Genomic DNA, 25,694 nt, shown 5'->3' with positions numbered 1-25,694 from the left:
CGACCTGCCGCAGAGGTGAGAGGGGTGGTACCTCTCTCCCCGCGGTCGCGCGCTTCCCCCTCCGGGAGGATGCCCGTGAGAGCGGGGGGCGCTGCCGAACCCCTCACGTGACAGGTTCCGAGGCGGACGACGGAGGTAGGGGTCTCTTTGGACCCGAACCATCGTCGGGAGCGGCCGTAAGTACGACTCGCTCCTTTTTGGCCTGCCTTTGTCCGCCCTCGCGCCTGTCTCTCCCGCCCTGGCTAAGGTGGTCTTGGCGGTGTAGAACGACGTGCCCGACGTCTCCTTTATTGCATTGCAATAAACGTCGGAGTGGGCGAATTCTGTGTCCTGGGTTCCTTGCTGTTCGCTGCTGATAACGCCAAGTTGGCGATCCGTGGCGGTGTTCAGTGGAGCTAGCCTTGCGGCTGGATCTCGAGGATTGAGCTAGGCCGCCGTCAGAACCCTGGACCCCACAAGGGTTTAACACGCCGACGCAACGCAGGCGATGAGGCGCACCGTAGTGGAGGGCTCCGGATTAATTTTGACCACCTGGGGATCTTTAACGTGCGCCGAAATCTCGTACACACGGGCGTTTTTGCTTTTCGCCTCCATCTTTTCAAAAAAGCGGCCACCGCGGCCGGGAATCGAACCCGTGACCTCATGCTCAGCAGCACAACACCTTAGCCACTGAGCCACCGCGGCGGGTGATGGGGGGGGGGGAAAGAGTAAAGGCGCATGCCAGCAGATACAGGGAGGCTCTGGCTGCATCCAAGTGCACTGCACCTGACTGTGCGCACTCTCGGTGTGAAAACCGAGCTCTTGCTCGACAAACTTTGTTTAAGGGGAGACAATGTATCTTAAAACAATTTCTTTTAATTTGTAAGTAAACTCTGTGAAACTAGTCAGTCTTGCTACCTTTTCCCACTGATTTCAAATGTGGCATAATTTTTTGAGTAAGTCAATTAGTTCCCAAGATAATTAGAGATAATGAGCCATTTTTGGAGGAACAATAGACAAAACCGTGTTGGTCATAGAACTGTAAGCTCTATATTTTTCCACCACCATGAACCCTGGTGAGTGCAATAAGAGAATCGGTGAACCCTGGTGAGCGCAATAAGAAAATTAACTTTAAAGCTTATTAAACTTTGGTGTTTGAAATGGGCATTCGAAATGGTTCCTTCGCACTGGGGCCACCAAAGTTTAATGAGCTGTAAAATTAGTTCCAAGCGGCGCATCAAAAACTTGATTCTCTTGTTGCGCTCACCAGAGTTCATAGTATTGGAAAAATATAAACATTACAGTTTTATGACCAACACTGTTTTGTCTATTGTTCCTCCAAAAATGGCTAATTATCTCTAATTATCTTGGTATTTAATTGATTTACTCAAAAACTAATGCCATACTTGAAATCAGCGAAAAAAAAAGCTGCAAGACTGACAAGTTTCACAGAGTTTACTTGACAATTAAAAGAAGCTGTTTTAAGAATCGTGTCCCTCCTTAACCACATTCAACCACTACTTCATTATAATGAGGTTCGACTGTACCGCCTCCGGAATTGCACATTTCCACACCATGCTGGCAGCCACAAAAGTTGGGGCACACGGAAAGGTTGTCCGTACCGTTCGGCGGTCTTGATGCTGGACTCCGCTCTTGTGATCTCCATCAAACAGGCGTCGAGCTGCTTTCTGACTTTCTCTGCCTCCTGCTGAGCCGATCCCATGCACTTTCCTGTGATCTCCATGATCTTGCTGTGGAGACTGGGGTGGGGAAAAAAAGACAAAAATCGCGGTCAGGAAAAAAAATGGCTCCAGCAGACACAGTTGCAGCATGAGACATTTTTGCTCTCTTCTGAGTACAACTATGACAAACCAGACAACATGGCACTGTGCAGAAAGCGCTGTGTGTGGTGTTTTGAACTCTGCTAAGGTGAACTGCCCTGCATGTCTTGGCTTGTTTAACAACTCTTCATTTTAAACCACGCACCAATAGTTGCTCAGCAAGAACACGTTGGCTTATATCAATAGATTACAGTGCTGTGAATTTCAATATACCAGCAGTTTGTTAACGCAGGAAACACCAAATGTGTGAAGACAAGTCACCCGGTATGTCGTTCCGCAGAAATATTCCTGATGTCGGAAATTGCACATGGTGGGATGTGATTGGCAAAGCTTATCTAAACATATCTGGCACATTTTGCTTAGCACACCTTTTCTAAATATATATATATATATATATTCAGGCATTAAACATTTAAAAAAAGACTAAATCAGTACAGTTAAACCTGGATGTAACGAACCTCTATATAACAAATTCCTGGATTTAACGAAGTTTTTCGATTCCCCATTTCCACCTTCATTGAAGCACATGTGTTTGCGACCTCTTTGTTACGAAGGAGTTGCGACGGTTAACCCGGATGTAACGAATTTGCTACGCTGATGAGTCAAGGTTTCTTGCCCCTTTTTGTAAAAAATTGGCTAGCTGCTAAGCCTGGCTGTCGGCGTGTAGTCGCGTGTGTCCCCTCGAATCTGTGGTGTGGGTTCGTGGATGATTTCTGCTGCCTGAATACGAAAAGATTTGCCTTTTCAAGACAAGCTCGCAATATTAAATGCTGTCTCCGCCGGGCGAAAAAGAAGAACGTCACCGCCCGCTCCATGTCACAGCTAGCATTCCTTCAACAATTTTGACCTCAGAAAAGAGCATGGAGTTCGCGAAAGGGCGCCCTTTCAGCATTAGTTTGGTTCTCTAAACGCGTTAAGGCACCGCTAAGTATCAAAAAGCAAAAGTGATACTTAGTTACGTTAGTGAATTCGGAGGCCGTGCATAGTAGCAGCAAGCGCAAAGCACGCAGTTTTTCAGTGTGAAATATATCTTTAAACAAGGGTGAGTTCAGCATTACTGATGCCTAGCGTATTCGTCTCGTTTCTCGTTCATTCCCGAGAGCTTTAACTCGAAACCTGGATGTAACGAAAACCTGGATGTAACGAAAAAATGCGAATTTTTGTCAACTTCGTTATATCTAGGTTTAACTGTACCATTGATGGTGGGCTCTGCACCACATTTAAAAAAATTAATGGCTACTTGTTAATTATAGATAGGGATGATGATGATGATCGATAGAAGTATCCCCTTTGTAGTGAGGATGACGTGCCATTTCACACACACACACACACACACACACACACACACACACACACACACACACACACACACACACACACACAAAAAAAAAAACCTAAAAAGAAATTAATATACGTATGTTTTACACTTTCTGTTTGATACTAGCGCTGTTCTTGGAGCAGGCACAAAAAGCTTATTAGGCACACTATACTTATTTTTTTCGTTACAGGTGGTAGCTGTCCTAGGCAATATTCCCCTCTCCGCTTTTTGTCCACCAGCATTCTAACCTTCTTTTTGTCGCCTCAACAGCTTTGAGGTTAACTCCCTCTGTGCTACCCTTAAATCCTAGGGCTTTCGGAAGCCGAATATTTCCCTCTAGATTTGGATGGATACTCTCACATTCTAACACTACATGCCACATAGTTTGTTTGTTTTCTGCAGACCACGCATACCCCATATTTATATTTATAGTAGGTACAGTGTAGACCATTTATAACGTAACCGCTTATAGTGCGGGACCGGATATAACGCGGGTTTTTGCGACCACCGGTTTGCCTCCCATAGAACTCAATGCATAAGCATACCGCTTAAGATGTGGTTGGCCGAAGCACAATACCGTTTATAGTGCGGTTTTTCGGCGGGTCTGCTGATCGACCGGCGCAGCTGAGGCATCGTTTTAGGGTAGCAAAAGAAAAAAGAAAGGATGAAATCGGCCATCTGACGCAGCGTGCACCCCTTGCCCTCCTCTAACGTGGACACCCCCCCCCCCCCCCAAAAAAAAAAAAAAAAAAGGCACCCTATAGTTTGCGCGTACCTGACTGATAACCACAACTGACCTTGCTTGATGCACCTCGGAAGATAGCGGCAGACAAGATCCGCGCGCGGCAAGTTGATTTTATTAATCGTGAACCGCATGGCCCGTTTTCGCGCACGAATCATGCACATCAGCGTCGGGCGTTTTTTTTTTTTTTTTTTTTCGTGCTCGTATCGACGATTCCGCGCTCGCGGTGGCTTCTTCGCGTGGCAGTGGGAGGAGCCTGACGACTTGCACCAATGGGGAGACGCGTACCTAATGGCGGGAGATTCGAAGCGCTCCGAGCCGGCTAGCCGCGCCAGAGATGTTTAGGTTTACCACCGCGGTATTTTTTGATGAGCGCTTTCACAAGCAGCGTGGATGGCAGTTTATATTCCACTTTTCGCCCACATTATTAGCTCTTTTCTTGCATGAGCATCTTCGCTTGCGCCCCGTGCGGCATTTCAGCGAGCGGTTAGAACTGGAACTGCCTGCACCGCTTCACGGCCAGTGCCGACGCCATGTTGCCGCCTCTTACCGCGCCGCCCACACCACGCCAGTTGTATCCGCGCTGGCGAGCACTGCACGTTTTCGCGATACCAAATCTACCACTCGGTTCACGCTTTAGAACGTTGTTGCAGATAAGCCACCGCTCTTTCCCTTTCCGAACATTCGAGCCGCGCAAAGCCGAAGATTTCCACCACCAGTACGTTGCGCTGATAAGCAGCCGCCTTCGGCATCGTGAACACAAGGCGGGGTAAAAAAAAAATCCCGCTGGCGTTCTTATCACGTCTTGCGGCATTTGTTCATAGACGCTAAAAACGCAGCCATGGTCTTTCAAAACAAACACAACGGAAGTTAAAGCCGCACTCGCCGTTTTGAGACTGCGCTTTTGCCCTGCAGCAGCGGCTGATGTTAAAAATAATACGAAATATAGACCGTGCCTTCGTTTTTAAGCGCTGTGCGTTTGAGTGATGATAAATATAGGTTGGCTTGAGCGATAGGTGGCGATGTGGTTGAATTCTCGCGTGTTTTGGTTATAGTGCGGTACCGCTTATAGTGCGGATTTTTGCGGCTCCCGCGACATACGTTATAAGCGGTCTACACTGTATATGCAAGTTTTTGTAGCTCGATCTTGCATACAATTTTAGTGTAGGGAGGCTACGACAAGAGCTTATTTTACATCCCTGGTTTCAACATGCAGAGAAAAAGAAAGGGAAATTCTCTTTCCCCATTTTCACACTACGTTTTTTGAGAACCTTTCTTTTCCTCCAAGACCGGGGAATAACTTTTTACTACCACTAAGGCAATTTGTGCTGCCCGCTATTTTCTAAAACACTACAGTAAACTCATCCTTTTGAAAAAGACCGCTGAACTGAAGCTAAACCTACTTGAGTACTTTCTCCTCCACTTCGTTCCACGATGACATGGCTTCGTCGTAGTCTGTGACACACACACACACAAAAAAAAGCAAGGTGGTCACGCAACATGATGCAAACTAACAGCACAGCAGCTAACAGCTGTGATTTTGGCACTACAGACCGTCACACGCAGCGCAAGGAGAACCACACGCAATCTTGAACACACAATTCAAACCTCTCAGTGGCACTGCTGTTTCGAACGTGTGCATGGCGATGTTCTGAAGCTAGAGTTGACAGCGCAAATTCATTGCATCTTTCGTGACCCTGAAGACATTGGTAATCTTGACGCACTTATCCTTGCTTGGGTGTCCCCTTTAGTGCACATTTTGTTAGGACAAGAAATTCAAAGCGCCATTTGAACAAATCGGTCACGTGAGCAATCAACTGCCACCAAGGTGGGTTATGTGACAACACGCGCTGGTGCGGTAGCGCACACTTGTTCAAGAAACGCTCAAACATTTCATTAAGGGGTGCAGGTGCGAGAATTAATGACTGACGAGTACTTGGTCATGCCATCGTGATCACCATAAACGATGGCTTAATGCCTGTGTGCTAAGTGACAATTTAGACCAACAGACCAAAGTTTTTTGGGGCAAAAAAATTAATGCTGCCAACAATGGGGTCACTATGAGTTCATGTTGCCGATAGTTATCTCAGTATTAACAGTAATGCCAAGTAACTCCTTCCCCTCTCACACTCGTACAGTGCTTGTTTTGCCAATCCAGAACAACTCAATGTATTAGCTACCCACCAACAGACGTCAGACATTGTGGCACACTAGATAATAACTTGGGCAAGCAAGTACATTGGAAATATCAGGGTGCGATATACTGGTATCCCCCACAGCTGAACAGCTTGACGTTTCAAGAGCCGTTCAGCGACTGTGATGCAAGAAAATGAAATTGGACACCCTTGGAAAGTTCAAGACAACGAACCCTTCTTGAACGTAGCCACGTTCTTTTCCAACTGGGCACATTTCTTCTTGTCGGGAACAGCCTTAGCAACCTTCTCCTTCTGTTCACTCAGTTGGGAGGTGAGCGAGGTGTGTTGCTGCTTCAAGCCCTAAAAAGAGAAGAAAAAGTGAATGAATGAATAAAACAGTGTCCCAAATGTATTAAATAACCTTTCACACTAACAGATGCAATCTCTGTCATTATTAAGGATAGTAAATTTTCGTTGCGCTTAGATTTTTCTTATGACCTACTAGAGCCAGATAAAATCAAATTACACAATAGTCCACAAAGCACTGTGAGGTAGCGAAAATATTTTCTGCAATATACCCTCGTATTCTTAGTAAGTTTATGAAATAACAACAATACCACGAAAGAGCCCTCCAAAGATGCTGACCTCATGCCTTTCATTTTCTTGCAATTGGGAGCACTATGGAAGCTAACAACAAAACCATGGAGCGTAATGGCAAAGTCGCGGAACAGCACAGAGCAGGGAAGGAGTGCGGAGTACGCTTGGTGCTTTGTTTGCAAGCCAGAGTGCTTTCATGGAGCTATACGCAAGAAGGACTGTTCTCTGTGTTCAGCAGGTGGCATTCCGCAAGTGCGCCATTTTTAAATTGTGAGCCCCAGCATTTGCGCTCGCGTCCCTGGCTACTGTTGCGTTTATTTTTTTTTTGTTATAATGTTTTTTTTGCCCTTTTCTGCCTGTACTGTGGCATGATATCAAGTCACTGCGATCGTTCATGGCATCATCAACCATGCTGAGATAAACACATTGAACAGTAGCTTTTCCATTCCTGCAGCATTTTTTATGCGAGGTGACAAGAAAGTGAATTCTCAAGAAGAAAAGTGGGGAGGGGGGGTTCCTTACGTGAGTGGGTTCATTATGCGGGTAAATACAGCATTATGGGCAGCTCATTGCGCTTGAGCTTAGCGCGTATTCTTTTTATAGCAGTAAGAGCGGTGGGGAAAAACAAAAGTTACGAACGAACACGCAATCATAGCAGTTCGTGTGGCACTTTGCCAGCTGACAATGCCTCACAGAGCCGTTGGGTGTGTTCGGCATGTCTGACACGACTTTGGCCAAGTGACATAAGCGGCCTTATTTGTTGAGTCATACCTGATGCTTTATGAAACAACTGCTATCAACCGTAACAAAAATATGGCAGGCATACAAGTCCAGTCAGAAGCAGAAATGCAGACAGCGGTCCTTCAGCAGTATTGCAGCGCCATCTAGGAAAAAGCGGATGATAAACACGATAACAAAACAGGTGCCTGTGGGATGGCAGCAGCCCCGGTCAACATATTACCTGTAGGCTTCGGTACCTGCCTTGGATGAGTCATTGCTGACATCACGAAACGTACGATGCAGTGGGAGAATTGAAATTTTGGCTTGACTTGTTTAGGCCAGATCATTTTTCTTTGTTTGTTAAATCATTTGCCCCCATATAAGTGTTGAGTTTACTATAAAACCAAATAATCTGAATAAAACAAACATGTATTTTGTCTTCATGGCCCCTGTAATGTGTGCCCAAGTCTCGTCACACGGGGGCATTTTCACTTTTTGTCTTTACCTGAAAAGCAGCCTGAAAATGAAATTTTCGCTCGGGGAAAGGAGAGGAGGGGAGTGGGGGGCAGCAGCGCACCTTGACTTCCACCTGGAACTTCTGCAGGGCGTGCTTGGAGGCGGTGCAGTCCTTGCGCAGCGCGTTGACCTTGTCCTCGAGGATGGTGCGCCGCTCGTGCAAGTCCTTCACCTTGTTCTCCAGGGTCGACAGCTGTGCCGTCAGCTGCTCCACCTGGGCTGCGTTGTCCTCCACCACCGCTTGGCCCATCTTGCCCCGCATGGCACGGCCGCCGCCGCTCATCGTGCCTGCATGAGACATGATGCATCTCTGAGCTGGCCTTCTTCGACGAGTGGCTCCAAGGTACCTAACTAGTGCCTGGCCTCTTCGATGAGCAGCTCCAAGGTACCTACTGGTTCCTTGTTGCTTCGATAACTGGCTCTAAGGCACCTACTAGTGTCACTAGATAAGATACAGAGTACCGTCACTAAGGCACGCTAGTGAGCAACGGTGGCCATTTTGGTGTTTATCAGTGTTTCCAGATTGCCGCTTCTGCGGCTTCACTGCTAAGTTTGACGAGGTTATTTGTAAACAACACTGCCGAAGACGCAACAGAACGGCATCTTCGGACACTCTTCTGCAGCTGAAATGCTGCGAAAGCGCGGTATTTTTTATTCGCATTCAGAACGACGTCATCGCGCGCAGCCACAGAGCAGGCAGGGCAAGGTAGGACTATCACAGTTGGTGACCAAAAATGCATAAACAACAAAATGGCGGTGCCCATGAACATTCACAATGTAAACAAATGTCACGTGATGCGAACTGACTAATGATCATGGCGGCGGCATGGAACAATAGGAAACAAGAGTGCCAATACTCTGTAACCTTATCTAGTGACACTAGCACCTACTATACGTGGGTACAACTTGAGAACGACAACAGAAGTTGCCCCTGTGCCTACACCGCAGCCTACTCTGCACGGCGCAAAAAATGCGCTACTGCGAGTACTTTGAATGCGTCACGAGTCGTTTTCGTAATTTTTCGGGCTTAACCTGTTTTAAATTATCGCCGCGATGAGAAACAAACTAGGTGAGATGGAGCAGGCGACGCCATGCATTAAGTGCGATCTCTATGCATTGCACTTAATGCTGCCTAGACCACAGGGAAAGAGGACTCTGGTTTAGTTCTAGGCCCAGTAATCTTGGTAAGGGTTGACAGGGAGACGTAAAGCTGACTTTACTGCAATGTGTCTACATAAATGTGGCTTCTTCACGTAATACAAAGATTTATGGCAATTACTCTACAGGAAAGCCGAAGCTTAGCTGTGACAACACACCAAATAAGCACAGAATGTGTGCAAAACGCAATGCCTGGGTCGTAAAACCTGGAAAGCTAGTGCTGCATACAAATTATTAGAGATTAGCCACACTTAACTATACAGTAGACTCATTAAACAGAACCTCAAGGGACAGGAAAATATGTTCTGTTCATCAGGAGTTTCGTTTGCAGACAGAATAGGTACGGCTATCATATGTTCGAATAGGTTCAACTACGCAAAATTAGGCATTAAGGAGAACGGTTGATAGTGGGGGGCAAACTTTATCACAAAACTACAAAGTAAGCAGTGGATTGTCTTCATTCCGAAGTATTAAAAAAAAAAAAAAAAAAAAAATCAATTGCCCACTTACTCATTGTGCCTGTAAAATACAGTGTAAAATGCAGCGATTTTCTGGCTGTTTGAACAATTACTTTACATTTGCTTGTTTTAATTTTTGCAGCTTTTTTTTTTAATGGACGCACTAATACCATTCAGGCTTTGCAGAGGCAGTTCAGAACAGTCCAAGAAAACTTTAAAGCTTCCCAACTCCCGATTCCACCTGCGAAGGTGTCACCAGACAATTGGATTCTACTGTCCTTCGGCTTTAAAGGAGCCATGAAGCCAAAACACAAGTTTGGTTCATTCAAAAGATTGCCTCGTTAGGATCAAACTGACACCCCTTTCAACGTAAACTTCGCTCGAATAAGCAATATAATTAGGAAAAAAGGGAATGGCCACGCGACCCCCTAGATCATTTCCCGCAACAGAACCTATGATGTATTACCAGCGAGCTCTACGATATGCGGAGGCTGGCAAAAGCAAACGCAAATTAGGCAGAGCTTATCAGCTTACCGAACAAGCTATTTGCGCATAAATTTAGCGCACATTCTTTTTATATCAGTAAGAATGGTGGGACAAACAGTGGAAGTTACGAAAGCACACGTAAACATAGAAGTACTGGTGCGTACTGCTGTTGATACTGCGCTCACTATGCTTGGTTTAGCTGCACAGCACTGCGGGGCTTTGGGGTTGTCTCAGATGACACGGGTCGATTGACGCAAGCGACGATGTCTTACGTGACCATATTTGTCGAACGACCACTATGTTTCACGAAACGATTATTCTCTCCCAGAACAAAAACAAGCCAGGTTTAAATATGGCCAAAAACAAACCAACGGCAGAAAACGGTTTGCAACGGTATGGCGGCACCATCTAGGTTCACAACGGCAAACAAGGCTTCAAAATCGGCTGCACAGCGGTCGGTTCCTGTGATGTCATTGCGGACCACGAAAACGCTCGATTTAGCGGGAAAATCAAAATTTTAACCTAAATTGATTAATTTCTCGGTGAACAAAGCATCGTTTGTATCCGGTCAAGCACTGGGGGCACTATAAAACACAAAATCTTTTGACTAAAACAAACTTGTATTTTGTCTTCATGGCTCCTTTAACGAAGGCTCTAAGGCTTAAGGCCTTCTGGAACACAACTGCTAGCACACCGCAACTACAAGCGAGTGATGTGGCAGCACTATATTGAGAGCGCAATATAATAGGAAACTGCCGGAGACATGAGTTGGGGAGTGAGGCTAACCACGATGGCACTGAGTTTTCCGAACTCTGCTTTGGTAAGCAAAGTTGAGATCTGATTAGACACAAGATCTTTTTTTTTTTTTACATTGCCCGAACACAAAACCGACCAACTGCGAGGCATTTGTTCGTTTAACTTTTTTGCAACCGCGGGAAGACGGCCGATTTTAAGCGCTTCCAGAAAATTTTTTTTTTTCTCTTGAGCTACTGGACACATTTACCATTGCTATGCATAAAATTGTACCTTATAGATTTTATGAAAGGTGTAATTATTCAGTGTTTATTGGTCAATGAAAAAGAAAAAAAAGCACCAAAAAGTATACACAAAACACTAAAAGGCAATTTTACTGAGCATAAAAATTATTCAGGAATTCTAAGATATACAAAATGTTTCTACGTTCCTAAGCTATGATTCAATATACAGTAGAATCTCGATGATACGATTCTGGGTGATACGAATTTCGGGATGATACGAATTTCTGAAAAGTCCCGGCAAAATTGCATTGTTTGCAATGGGAAAAATTTCGGCTGTTACGAACGGACCTGTGCGGCCCGGCGGATGATACGAACGAGCCGGCGAGGCGCCCGAGTGCCGAACAAGCAAGTGACGGCTCTCTCTCTCTCCCCATTTGTCACTCTTCTTTCTCCAGAAACAGCCGGGCTGTTGTTTTCTGCTCGCGAAAACGCGCCCCGCACGCCCCATGCACGCCGCAAAACCTCTCGCACGCTGCGCGCGCCGCGGCCGGCGGCGGCAACATGGCGGCGGCTTCGGCCGCGAAGTGGCACGGCCGCTTGAGCGACTGCTTCTAGCCGCTCTTTAAAATGCTGCTCAAGGCAGACACGAAGTTTCTTGTGCAGTAAAGGAGCTGATAACGTTGGCGAAAACGGTACTATAAAACACCATCCGCGCCGCTAGTGAAAGCGCCCATAAAATATCTGCTGGAGTGCTAAGCCTAAACATCTCGGGCGGAGCCAGCGGGCTGTCTCGATCGTTTCGCAAGTCGTCAGCGTCTTTTTCTGACCGAGGTAGGAGATACCGCGGGCGCGAAATTGTCAATGCGGCCGTGAAAATATAGCGCGTGCAAAGCCGAGGCGTGCGGTTAACGCGGTTCACTATGCGGTTCACGCTTGACTGTTGCGGCGTGTAGCGACCTTGGACACCAGGAGTGAGGAGACAAGCGCGAAGCTAGGCGAAGCGTTACGCGCTCCAGAAAGGACTGCTTTGTGACGTGGGGGTTTAAAAAAAGCAGAAAAAATCATAGATTTGTTCACGCGAAAGTAAGAAAAGAAATAAACGAAAACTTTTTTCAGTGCTCAATTTTTTGGTCTGTGTTGGTTCATACGAATTTCGGATGATACGAATATTTTTCGCGGTCCCGCGAGATTCGTATCATCGAGATTCTACTGTATACATCAACACTGTACACCAAGTTCTGGATTTTTGCAGGCCCACCAACCTAACGGCCCTGACGGCTGTGCCACTCCGCGAAGCCACTTGAGAGTCAGTCGGCCTCTCTAAAATATGCATCCAAGCATGCTTATTTGTGTTTTCACACAAAATCCTTATCACAGGGGGAGGGAAAAAAAAGGGGAGAGAAGTGCTCTTGAAAAGCAGTGCGCGTCACTCTGCAGCACTAATTTTACACAAGCGCCAGGCTATCTTGAAGCCGAAAATGCGATACGGCGCGGTGCATTTGGCAAAACATCTCCGCTGCACGTTGTCCAGGCCCAACACATGAAAGTAATACCGCAGTCGTCAGATATTAGGCATGTTTTGGTTATAAATACAGCACGAAGGCAAAAACAAACCTTCCCTGGCAGCACCAGCCAGACTATGAGGCTGTGGAATGGGAAAGTCTTTATCAGAACTAAAATCTCGAAAATCCACATCGTTGCTGGAGCCATCACTGCTGTCGGAAAAGAAAAAAAAAACACCAGCAAAAGTGGCCAAAGTTCCTACAACTGCTGTCCGTCTTTGCAGAGCGCGCAGTGAAACAGGATGCCATTTTCGCCCAAGTCGCCACTACCTTGGGTTCAAATTTCACTCGCAATGCGGTCTACCCACGCGAAATGTAAACAAACGGCAACGAAACTCAAAAAGGGGTCCCCAATGAACATGCCAGATGGCATCAGTTGTCCGAATAGTGCCGTTTTTAGTTTTTGAGGGAGGTTTGAAAATCATCGTTCACCCGTGAACGCACGGTCGCGAAATAGTTAAGACACACTTCAGCTGAGGGCTGGTTTTTCACAAGAAATGTCCCACCCCACTTCTTTCATTACAGCACGGTGCCCTCCCCTCCATAGGAGACCCTCACAGCGACCGGTTCCCCCTCCCCCAGCTCACCGGACATGTCGACCAGCTCGCCCTTGAGGGTGACCACCCTGTAGCGGCGGCTCCCCTGGAGGCCGATGCGGGTGGCCTGGTCAAGGTCATCCGCCACCAGGGTGTCTTGCAGGGCAAAGTAGAAGGCCGGCAGGATGCTCTTGTCCTTCACTTGCACCAGGTCGAACAGCCGGGGCACATTTTCAGGCCTGCAGAGCGGAGCAGCACACCACAATCATAGTCATCACAACACAATCATTGGCTGTAGACGTCCATCGGAGTAGAGTTACCCAGTACCACCACTTGCGAAACTCCGCATGGGCCCCATGTATCAAAAACCGGTCCGCGGTTCGCCGCCTGTGCTGAGGGCAAACAGGGACAAGCATGAAGCTAGTTGACTGGCCTGCCATCTGTAGGCAGAAAGTTCAAGTAATGCTCAATGCTTGCGGCTCATGTCACAAGTTGCAAAGTAAAAATAACCGTGGAAACATAAGCAAACATTACCTAATTCAGTGTTTCCTAGTTTGAAAAGAAAGCTCTGTTTTGTTAAATTGTGTTATTAAATAAATGTTTAACAAACTTCAGTTTTGTCCCCTAGCTGTCGCGCCAAGACACTTGCTCCTCAGCTTGAATGAAGCAGGGCTGCTCGCACAGACTGGATTCCAGAGCAAAGTTTCGCAACTGGTGTATATTGAAGAACTCCGCATTGGACGAAGACAAAGACCTTTCTATAATAGACTCCCTGCTAACCCTATCACATGCCCTTCGAATCCATTCCCCCTCTTAAAGTTCCTATCTCATCCTTCCACGGAGTTCTCCGTATAGATTGATTGTTGGGTTTAACGCGCTGACGCAGCGCAGGGGATGAGGCGCGCCGTAATGGAGGGCTCGGATTAATTTTGACCACCTGGGGATCTTTAACGTGCGCCGAAATCTCGTACACACGGGCGTTTTTGCTTTTCGCCTCCATCGAAAAAGCGGCCGCCGCGTCCAGGAATCGAACCCGCGACCTCAAAGCTCAGCAGCGCAACGCCTTAGCCACTGAGCTCGGAGTTCTCCGTAAACCTTTAACACTTCTGGAACGAGGGTAGTCCACCGGTTGTTCTTCATCTCTGCGCTGAATCGCAACTTGCTACAGAATTAGCGATTGTAATTCCTGAAGAATTTGTGTAAGCGCGACAGCTTGACATTTGAGGTAGTCTTCGTTTTTTTTTTTTTTTTACCGACCGATTGATTCATGAGGGCTGAAGTATAATATCAAAAATTTAGCCAACTCCCGCAATTCATTTACACTTGTTTAAAAACAGGATTTAGAGCAACCTGAAATTGCCCTTGCTCTATTCCTTGTGTTTTCCCTTCTTAACTCTTTCGGGACCGCTCCATAGGCCATCGATCACATATGATCGATGGTTTCACGAGCCTGCAGAATACAAATTTTCGCTCGATGGAACACCTAGCGACATCTAGGAGATAGTTTGAAAACTATAGTTTTCTCTTTTGTGAAGTTTCTTTTTTTATCGCCAGGCGGCAACGCATCAGATATTTTATTCTGACGGGCAGTGGTTTCAAATATAAACAAACATGGTGTCATACTCGCGCGAGCGCGATAAGAAATCCGCCTCGTCTCGTCTCGCATATCTTCGCCTTCTACTGTGGATTTTAACGATGAGAGTGGCAGTGAAAAGTCGGAATGCGGCTTTAGAGATCGGATTTCAGCTCGAGTGAGGATTCAGGTGTCGATCAGCCTGGAACATCAAATCGCGCTCAAAGGTGGGTGTTGGTTTCGGTTTCAATTGTCTCTGGAGTAGGTATGTGCACTTGAAATATCTTCTGGCTGGTTTATATTTGTTCGCTAGGGTGTTAACTACCTATGGTGGTGATCTCCTGCCACCATCTCAGAAAGGGATCAAGTTTTCGCCGAGACGAAAGCCCGGCGTGTACCTGGGCGACGACGTAGCCATGGCCCTAGTGCCAAAGAAATCACGCACAAAACAAAAAACCAGTTACACCTAGCCGCATCAAACTTTCGCGATGCAGAAACAAAGCATTGTGTTAGATTTTGTATATCCTGAAATAATTTTATTCTTTTTTAATATTTTTATATTTACGCTTTTTTATATCTTTTTCTGTAGTTTTTTTACAAAGTTCTTACTTTAAGATTTTTTCATAATTCTATCGTCAGTGTTTAAGTAAAACTTGGTATTGTATGTCAAAGAACATATAATTAGCTGCATTTTGGTATATGCTAAGGTAAGATGGTGCCTTTGCTTTATGTAATAAAAAATTTGTAGCGAGACCTCACTTTTTCGGGCGGTCCCAAAAGAGTTAATTAAGTGCAGCCAGTATCCATCAACTCTGCTTAGTTGCTAATGTTTTCAGGAATATTTGCTTGCTTGCTGCAACGCACAATTTCCTGCAAGACGCCATTGGTCAGACTCGAGGTAAAGCCCTTTATAACCATTTAGACACTGGTGATCAAAAGACTTTGCGCAAGAGCATAGTAGGCGCTAGGCATGGCTACGGAAAAGTGGAAGGACTCCGTAAACACAAGAGTGCTTTGTACACCTTTTCAAGGCAGATTGAAACCTTTCCACATACACTGCCAATATGTCTAATTTCTTAGAATGTTCAATTGGTTGCTGATACAAAAAAAAAAAAAATCTGATACACTACAATTGCGTTTAGCAACATCACTGCACCATTCCCTTGATAGAACAATGAATTGCATTCATATTAAACGCAAAAGGCCGATTTCAATAAGGCATGAGTGGCAGTTTTATGCACATTGAAATCTTTCAACATCCACCGCCAACTTACACGGAAATTTTCTTTTGCATGATGGGTATCCAGCGATCCATCTGCAATTCATAAAAGAAAAGTGCTTCAGCTATGCGAAGTGGGACACATACAGCAAAACATGCAAGTTACACAAAGAGCAGCACTAGTTCGCTCTTCAAAGCTGTTGTACCATCTTATGCACCTTCAAATAAAAAAGCAGGATGCTACAAGGCTGGAAAATTGCAGCATGATTTCACAAAAGGCAACACCAGTACCATCTCTTTTTAACCCTTTTAATCTCATGAACCCTCAACAGCTCCCTCAGTGACACGAAAGAACCATTTCCACCTCACATCAGCAAGCAAGTCATTGTTGTTCTCCCTGGTGAAATGCCAAAGTCAACACAGTCGAACCGGCTTATAACAAACACATCGGAAAACTGAAATCAGTTCGTTATATCTGCTTTTCGCTATATCTGAACACAAAATCTATGTGTACAAATGGTAACAGGAAATGAAGATTTGCTCATTATAGCCGCTATTTCGTTAGAACCGGGTTTGCTATAAGTGGCCTATACTGCATTAGATTAGTCTGCTTATCCCATTCTCACAACTTCAAAAGCAAAAAAGACTTCTTGTTGCTGTGTGTTTGTTACCCATTTTTGCTTCACAGCAGGCAAATGAAGTTTTCGCTTCCGCATAACATTGGCCATTTATGCCTTCATCAAAGTTTGTTTTTCGACAAGAGACGCTTTCGGTGCTGACAAAACCACAAACAACGAACGTCTTCCATTTCCTCGCCAATTTCTTAAGGGGGGGATGTTGAAGACAAAATATAACATTGTTTCAATTTGAAAGAACCAGCATTAGGCAACTCAACGCGGTTCTATTCCAGCCACGAAATGTTTTTTTTTAACAAGAAAAAACAAAAAAATGGTGAAAAATTTCGAACTTTCATGCTACAGTGACATAATATGGGCAGGTAAAATTCTAACGCGCCCCCGATTCTAACGCACACCCGATTTTACAGGCAAAAAAACTGAAAAAACTTGCACCTCCGATTGTAACGTGCACGGAACTTTGTGACCAAAGAAACAAATGCGAGCGAAACAGCGATTTATTCCCCGAAGTAATCTCACTCATCTTACTCCTTGTTGCTTTCTGCCGACTACAACACCTCGTCCTTGGTCAAGCGCATTCGCGATGCCACACTCCTGAACGAACGTTCAACCATTGTCGAAGGGATCGTGGCCCACACCTCGCATGCCCGTCCCGCGAGCTTCTCCAGAGGCGCAACGCTTCAGCCGACCGCTTGTTTTGAACGCAAGGGAGCCGCTCGTAAGCCGCTCGTGGAAGCGGCGCACCTTCGTTGCCGCTACTGTCACTGCTCTTATCAAGGACGCAAGTGGAACGATTTGACAATTTGTGTGAACACCGATAGAAAAGCCCAGGCGCCTAGGCTTCCAGAGTCCGAAAAATCGTTGCTAAAGCTTTGGCGCCATCTTGAGATGGTGATGGTGATGGGTGGGACGAAATTTCCGCTGTTTCGGCAGTTTCGGTTTCGTATCCGATTCTAACGCGCATGCAATTTTTCGGCCTATTTTTTCGGGGGAAAAAAAAAAAGTGCGCGTTAGAATCGGGTAATACAGTAACAAGGGAAGCACTAAAAACCCTGTTATCAGTGTGTTAACTGCACTTTTCATCCAACAGATAAAACCAAATGGAACTAGATAACTAGATGCCCAACGCAATCACACAAACAAGCTTCTGTGACATCACGGAATCATCTCCAGTGGCTGGGGTGTCATCACCACTTCTCCAACTGTTTTGGTTAAAATCTCAATTATTTGTTTGAAACTTGCAATTAAAATTGGTATCACTGTTATCGAGACATAGCACTGTTTTTAATGAACGAAACCTGCATTTGCTCTTCATTGCCCCTTTAAGAGCTGCGTCTCAACCTCTCAAGCCGACAACAAGACAGCCCTTAGCAGCAGTCGCACAGGCCCCTTGCCACTAAAGTTCGCCAGATGCGTTGTAGGGAAGTTCTATACAACTTCTAGGTAATCAACAAAGTCCGCCAGTGATCCACTCTCGCAATTCGTAACACTACTTTTATAGCTCCTTCCTCCCTCCCTCCCTTGCAATTTAGGAGTTGCAATGACCTTTTCCAGCGCAAGGAATTTGCCCAAGCCGATGTCGTGCTTCTTGAGGTACTCCACACTGCACTGGGCTGTCAGCACTGTGTCCGTGACGACGTAGTCCAGCTGCCCACAGGCTGTCGAAATCGCCACGTCGTACTTCGCATCTATGCCTCCCAAGTCACCCTACAGGGGAAAAAAGGGGCGGAGATGGTTACTGTGGCATTTCAAATAGTACACCGTACCCTCCATTTTTGACACCTTTATGCATTTTTTTTAACGTTTTCACACAAAGAAGGGTGCTCAGTCAACAGAGAACACCACAGGGGAGGGCTTCTAGCACATAAAGAACCATTCGCACGCACTTAAATTCTTAAACAAGTGCAGGGGTGAGACAGCTGAATTAGATTTGGGAGCAGTTTTTGGAGCAGCAAAATCTTGATTTTGGAGCAGAAGAACGGCATTTATTATGTCACCCTAGAAGCCTAAAAAGTCAAATTTTTGGCAACTCACGGGAAAAAAGTGCACTTTTTAATCGGTTTTGAATGTACATTCAAAACCGAACCAACCTTTCAATAAATTTTTTTCTACCAGACTATCACAAGGTACGAAAACTGCGCTTCCTTTTTACAAATAATTTTTAAATTCTTAGGCTCTATGCATAAAGTGGAGCGCCGTTGAGAATACTGAATTGAAAAACTACGCAATTACAAAGCATTTTTATTATAACATGAATACTGAAATTATCATTTTTGTAATCCCCGACTGGGCTTTACGCGCTTTTTTTGTACGTTCTCGCCTTTTTCTCTTTACTGACATATAACGTGTTATTTGTTGTTCCGCTTTTTGTTGATTCGAAGTTTGATGTTACCGTACAATTCTGTCGCAACACCCACCCTTTGTTACCCCCCTTACACAATGCCCTGCAATGAGGGCCTGTAAGGTATTTTTAAATAAATAAATAAATAAATAAATAAACAAGTGTAGAGCCACGGAAAAAGTTGTGCAAAACGATGTGACAGTCGTCGCACCCCACCAGCCCTCCCATTTTAATCCCCAAGGTGCACGCTCACTATGATCGTAATTTGAGTAATGTTCGTATGTTTAGCCTCCTCCCCCTCGGCATTAAATTTCACTTCATATAAATGAACCATTATTACTAGCGTGCAATAATAGCCCGTCGCGCTATTGGACACTGCTTGAACATTTTGCGGTGATGTAGCCTGCACCGCCAATTCATGCAGTGTCGATCATCCCATTCCCGCCGCTGGCAAGCTCGCTGCAAAATTCAGTCATAGCTCAGCCTTTTATAACACCGCAATGAGTCCAAAATTTCACTTCAAACACGCACCGCGCCTGACACTCAAGGCCAAAACATGGTGAATTCTCGGGCACCACGTTGTTTTTGATGAACTCCCGTCTTTCGAGTCGCGCAACTTCCCGCAACAGATCAAACGACTAAATGTAAACCCAGCCGTCCCCATAACCAAACCCACGGTAAAAATCGGTGAAGAGCACTCGGCCTGAACCCCGAGCAACTGCTTCGCCCAGCAGCCATGTTTTGATTTTCCAATCTTCACCACACCAAGATGGCGGCGCCCAGTGATGTCTTTCCGAAGATATGGTGCTCCGAAAATTGCCGTTTTCTCGTCAACTTAATTGCACAAGTTGTTTGTCGCTTCAGTACACATACGCATTTTTTCCACGGCACTTTGCAATGGTTTTCAATGGGAAAACTTTAAAAACTCACAGAGTATAACTTCTGCAACTCCACATTGTGACTTTCGAAAAACTATCTCAGGGACAATTTTATACGGGTTTTTTTATTGAATGATCAATCAATTTAACCTTTTCAAACAGCATCACCTTGGGGGTGCTGGACAATTATGCCGTAAGTAGAAATTTTTCCCCACTGAAACTGACTGGAGCGTTAAAATCCTTGGATCTCAGACTGTTTTGGAGCAGTTTGGTGCAAGAAAACAAATTTGTATCAAAACTGCGCAATATGCGCAGCTGTCTCACCCCTGTAAGTGTTGCCCCCATCAAAAACAGTTTCTGGCATGGCCTTGGATGAAATCAAACTTGCTCAGGCTTCGCCTCGGGTACTAAGCAGTTACTGCTGTATTGTCCTCTCCCATGCTTCCCCCAACCAAGAGTACCAACCCCAGGTGAAGTGTGGCGAGAGAGTCCAGATGGATTTACAAAACCGCCACACATGTGGGTGCTTACGGGTTTGGCCCAAGCCAGTCTCTTTACAGCCCAAAATTGAGAACCCCCCCACAACTCTGATAACACGCCCCTCCTCCACTGCGACTCGACTCACCAATCGTCCGATGATTCCGGGCAGCTCGCCCGACCGCTTGGCCTGCAGGAGCGAGTTGAGGACATGTGACCGTGACCGGTTGGCCTGGGCGCTAGACCGCATCTCCTCGACGCGGCGCCGGTCGAGTCTCAGCTGCGCCTGGGCCTCCTCCTGTTCCTTGGTCACGCGCGCTAGCTCGGCCTCCTGCTGCTGCAACTGGGCCTGCCTCTCCGGAACCAGCTTCTCCAGCTTTGTCAATGCACTGGGGAGAGCAATAAAGGACGAGGATCAAGATGGTGATTAAGGCTTTTAAAGCAACCAAAAGGGTGCGCTGCACAGAACACTGAACGCCTCCACTGAGGAACTGTCCACTGACAAACTCAGCACTGGTGTTTCCCAAAAAGAGAATGATCGCAGAAGGAATAATACTCAGTGATTGCACTGTTGGCACGCCCGAGAAAGTGACCTTCGGAGCAGCTGCTGCAGCTGCCAATACGTTGCATATGTACCTCAGTTCTAACTAAACCGGGAGTCAGATCAGAGTTGAACAGTACAGTCGAGCACGCCTATAACAAACTTGATGACCGACCTACGCTGCATTTACTCGCCCTGCCCAAGAAACCAGAAAATAGAAAAAGCTTCCGACATTTCCCCGGTTTTCCCATACTCGCAGAACTCCCCGAGAATAGCTTGTTTTCCCTGTAGGTACACCCCCACTGTTATAGGTTGTATTCACTGGTGAGGCACGCATGCAGGCAACTATGCGAGTGCGCCGTCACTGGTTACGTCGGGCTCTGCTGGATGGCGGTACTTGTCCATGCTAAGCACATGATGTATGTTGGACATGCCAAACTCTACCCCACCAAATGCAAAGTAATGCCCCGACTCCAATGTTAGTGCCATTAATAACATCTCTGTTGAGACCACCATTGAGAATTGGGTTGAAACGGAGCAGACGACGCATGCCGGTGTTTTTTTTTCCTGCAGCGTGCGGGCGCAGCGGCACAAGCCATGCCATGTCTATGGCGTTTCGGCCATGTCCGTGGCCATTTCCAGTGTTGTCAAGGGAAGACATTGACAGCTAAACTTTTCAATGAATACCATCTACAGGGGTGAGACAGCTGACTCAGATTTGGGAGCAGTTTTTGGAGCAGCGAAATCTTGATTTTGGAGCAGAAGAACCTTGATTTGGAGCAGAATAACGACATTTATTATGTCACCTTAGGAGCCTAAAAAATATAATTTTTGGCAACTCAGGGGGGAAAATTGCACTTCTTAATCGGTTCTGAACGTACATAACATTTAAACAGCCTTTCAATAAAGTTGTTTTCTAGCAGAGTATCACAAGGTACGAACTGCACTACCTTTTGAAACCATTTTTAAATTTAAAGGCTCTATGCATAGATAGCGTGGAACGCCGTTGAGAATGTCGAATTACCCGCCGCGGTGGCTTAGTGGCTAAGGCGTTGCGCTGCTGAGCACGAGGTCGCGGGTTCGATTCCCGGCCGCGGCGGCCGCTTTTCTGATGGAGGCGAAAAGCAAAAACGGCCGTGTGTACAAGATTTCGGCGCCCGATAAAGATCCCCAGGTGGTCAAAATTAATCTGGAGCCCTCCACTACGGCGCGACTCATCGCCTGCGTTGCGTCGGCGCGTTAAAACCCCACAATCAAATCAATCAATCGAGAATGTCGAATTGAAAAACTAGGCAATTGTAAGGCATTTTTATTCTGTGAATGCCGAAAGTATTGTTTTTGTAATCCCAGACTGGGCTTTACGCACACGTGTAGAGCCACGGCAAAAGTTGCGCGAAGCGAGATGACAGTCGTCACACCCCACCAGCCTTTCATTTAAATCCCCGAGGTGCACGTTCACTACGATCGTAATTTGAGTAATGTTGGTGTCTTTAGCCACCTCCCTCTTGGCATGAAATTTCACTTCAGATAGGTGAACTATTATTAATAGCGTGCAATAATAGCCCGTCCCGCTATCAGACACTGCTAGAACATTTTGCGGCGATGTCACCTGCGCCGCCACTTCTGCAGTGTAGATCGTACCATTCCCGCCGCTCGCAAGCTCGCTGTCAAAGGTAGCAATAACTTGGCGTTTTTAACACCGCAATGAATCCGAAATTTCACTTCAAGCACGCACCGCGCCTCCCACCCAAGGCCGAGACACGGCGAATTCGCGGGCACCATGTTGTTTTTATGAAACCCCGTCTATCGAATCGCGCAACTTCTTGCAACAGATCAAACTAAATGTAAACCCAGCCACCTCCCCAACCAAACCCATGGTAGAAATCGGCGAAGAGCTCTCTGCCTGAACCATGAGCGATTGCTTCGCACGGCGGCCATTTTTTCCAATAATATTCAGCACACCAAGATGGCGGCGTCCAGTGATGTCGTTCCGCAAATACGGCACTCCGAAAATTGCTGTTTTTTCATCAACTTGCACAAGTACTTTGTCGCCTCAGTACACATAAGTATTTTTTCTACCGGACTTAGCACTGTTTTCTGATGAGACAACTTTAAAAGCTCACAGAATATGTTATGTGCAACCCGACATTGTGACTTTCGAAAAAACTATCTCGAGGACAATTTTATGCGGGTTTTGTATTGAATTATCAATCAATTGAACCTTTACAAACAGCATCACCTTTGGGGGGTGCTTGAAAACTATGCCGTCAGTAACCATTTTTCCCCATGGAAACTGACTGGAGCGTTAAAATCCTTGGCTCTCAGACTGTTTTGGAGCAGCCTGGCGCAGGAAAACAAATTTGTATCAAAACTGCGCAAAATGCGCAGCTGTCTCACCCCTGCATCTATATGATAGCACCATCCGTCCGTTAGTATGACAGAAAACATGCTCTGTGCAGATTTCCAGGTGCTCATTTTTACCAGCGCAGTGTTACCCTCTCCAAGCCCTCTCGTTCCATGATGTGCACACACAATGAACTATAGCCTCACCCGTTATGAACTTGCACAACAAGCAGCCTCTCACCTGGACTTCTCGTTCAGCGAGGTGGTCACTTTTTCGAGGTTTGTTTCAATCTCCCGCAACCTTGACGTTTCCCGCTCGTACGTGCTGTTGCAAATATCCAGCTCCGACTTGGCGAGTTCGTACTAAAAGGAGGCAAGGAATATGTAGAGCCACGTAAGATTAGTTTCGTGTTTTACGCCTACACACAGAGTCAAAACTGATCAGGCCTTACAAAACTGGAAACATGTGATAACACAAACAATGAAGTACAAATGCTTCTGTATTTTCACACAACAACAATGCAGCGTCCACATGAAGGAAGGCAATGGCAACACGAAACGAGTTCTGCTGCCTCGCAGCGTAATTGCACAAATAAACCTGCCATGTGTTCTCTGGCTTGACAGAAGCGTTAATTTTTGTCTGTGACTACTACAATGCCATCAGGTGCGCTTGAGTTTCTTGCTTCAAAACTCCACCTAAATCGAATATTTTTTTCCAGATCTTTAGCACTGTATTGCATACTTGATTGTATAATCAAGTATTCAATCTTTCATAACTCCTGTACCATCTCCAATGCCTTCTCAATCGCCATCAGATTTAAAGTGCTGCTGGAGCTACTAAGTGCCAATAACTTTTGGTGTTGTAAACGACAACATTTTGTGAATTCTTTTCATACATTTCCAGGCTTTTGATAATTCGAAGTCACTTGACTGAAATTTTCGGTTAATTGGAAGTGATGTTCTGGTTTGATTGATTGATTATGATGTTTATCGCGCCGTCGCTAGACAGGCAATGAGGTGCGCCGTAGTGGAGGGCTCCAGATTATTTTTGACTCCCTGGGGATGTGATGTTCCGGGCCCGGCAATTTTACATGCAATTCAATGGATGAAACTGCTCAATAATTCTAAGCTAAAACCCATTATATAAGTTAATTGGATGTTATTTCGAATAAACAGCATCTAGGTGACTGCCATTTTTCGATAAAATTAACAATCTTAAGCGCCAAAACACCGCCGTGCTCTGCACTATGTCGGTGCCATCACATCAAAGCAGCAGTTCAGTGGAGACTTGCGCCAGCATATGCATCCCTCTCTTTTCAGATCCTCGATCTTCTTTGCTGCACAAAACACCTTGTGAGCAGTCTGTGTGGTGGGTGCTTCAGGATTTGATTTTAGCGATAAGTCTAAACTATCAATTATCTTAACTACGCTCAAATTGGCGACGACAGCCAAGAATCTGGATAAAATGAAGGGAGACGTGTTGCGGACTCATACAAATTGCGTTCTTGTGTGTTTTTTGTCAAATTGGAAGTTTCTTGTGGTCCTCGTGGACTTTGTATTAACAGGAGTCGACAGCACTACTACGAGCCCCACTCGGTCTGTCGTGTTCTTTCTCATCCTTTAATAAGCCCCCAGCCCCACTACATTTACACTATTATTACATTTGCTGCTAACAGCGAGGTTCGTCCATAATTGTTGGTAAATAATCTGGCCCTTGAGTTGTCATTTCCTCTCCTCGTCATTCCTTCCACTACTTTAGACGCTGCAATTGTTGTACATGTCCAGGTGCGCACAACACGTCGCACCAAAGCAGCACATCTTCTGCACTAGCTTTCATACCATGCAATTATTAAATGCAGGGCTAAAAGCACACTCCCTAGTAGGAAATCAAGCTGCCCCTTTTAGCAAGATCTTTAAGCGACTTCCCCGCAATCGAGCACAGCCCTAAATGTTTGGCAGATTTGCACGCGCTGGATAAAAGTGCCCGGACAGAGCAGCATAACACTTACCCGAGACTTCTTTTCACTGACTCCTTTCTGGAGTCCAAGCAACTCTTGTTCGTGGACCTCCTTCTGTTCTTGAAGCGCCACAGTCTGTGTCTTGAGCGACTCCATGACCTGCAAACAAGGATAACAATATTTGCAAGGTGGCAATATTTGCAATATTTGCAACACAACACGGCCAAATGAGCAGCTATATTTTGCTCGTTAATCACTTCCCAGCACTGAACATCCGCCTATAACTAGTGATGTTCCCATTCACAAGGTACAAACAATAGTACCAAATGATTTGACTGATTGATTGTAGGGTTTTAACGCGCCGACACAGCGCAGGCGATGAGGTGCGCCGCAGTGGAGGGCTCCGGATTAATTTTGACCACCTGGGGATCTTTAACGTGCGCCGAAATCTCGAACACACGGAAGTTTTTGCTTTTCGCCTCCATCAGAAAGCGGCCGCCGCGGCAGGGAATTGAACCCGCAACCTCGTGCTAATAGTGACAAATGAATAATGGCCACAATTTTTCACAGGCCTTGTCGTAACCTGCGGACAATTGCAGGCTTTTGTACACGAAGCCACACACATTTCCGGTAGGATGAAATCGACTTGTTGGCTCCATTATACCCGTTTTGCTGGTCTCCATCTGGTAACTTTATGGTACAGC

General features: G+C 45.9%; 1 protein-coding gene across 2 annotated transcripts in view; it reads right to left on the bottom strand.

Annotated features, from left to right (window-relative positions):
- Glu (structural maintenance of chromosomes 4-like protein gluon) overlaps window positions 1-25,694 on the bottom strand; it is a 55,315-nt gene that overhangs the window by 12,567 nt on the left and 17,054 nt on the right. For both annotated transcript variants that reach the window (XM_077685651.1, XM_077685652.1), the window contains 10 exons: window positions 25,042-25,149; window positions 23,274-23,395; window positions 20,297-20,537; window positions 17,998-18,159; window positions 15,873-15,913; window positions 13,077-13,264; window positions 7,910-8,136; window positions 6,249-6,375; window positions 5,284-5,335; window positions 1,602-1,739 (listed from right to left, as the gene is read on the bottom strand). In XM_077685651.1, coding sequence (XP_077541777.1) covers window positions 1,602-1,739; window positions 5,284-5,335; window positions 6,249-6,375; window positions 7,910-8,136; window positions 13,077-13,264; window positions 15,873-15,913; window positions 17,998-18,159; window positions 20,297-20,537; window positions 23,274-23,395; window positions 25,042-25,149 — 1,406 coding nt within the window. The remainder of the gene's footprint in view (window positions 1-1,601; window positions 1,740-5,283; window positions 5,336-6,248; window positions 6,376-7,909; window positions 8,137-13,076; window positions 13,265-15,872; window positions 15,914-17,997; window positions 18,160-20,296; window positions 20,538-23,273; window positions 23,396-25,041; window positions 25,150-25,694) is intronic.

Source organism: Haemaphysalis longicornis, unplaced genomic scaffold (assembly GCF_048455015.1).
Source record: "Haemaphysalis longicornis isolate Haplotype H1 unplaced genomic scaffold, Haemaphysalis longicornis Haplotype H1 scaffold_9, whole genome shotgun sequence".
In the NCBI taxonomy this organism is placed as follows: Eukaryota; Metazoa; Arthropoda; class Arachnida; order Ixodida; family Ixodidae; genus Haemaphysalis; species Haemaphysalis longicornis.
This window is presented reverse-complemented; position numbering and strand designations above follow the sequence as displayed.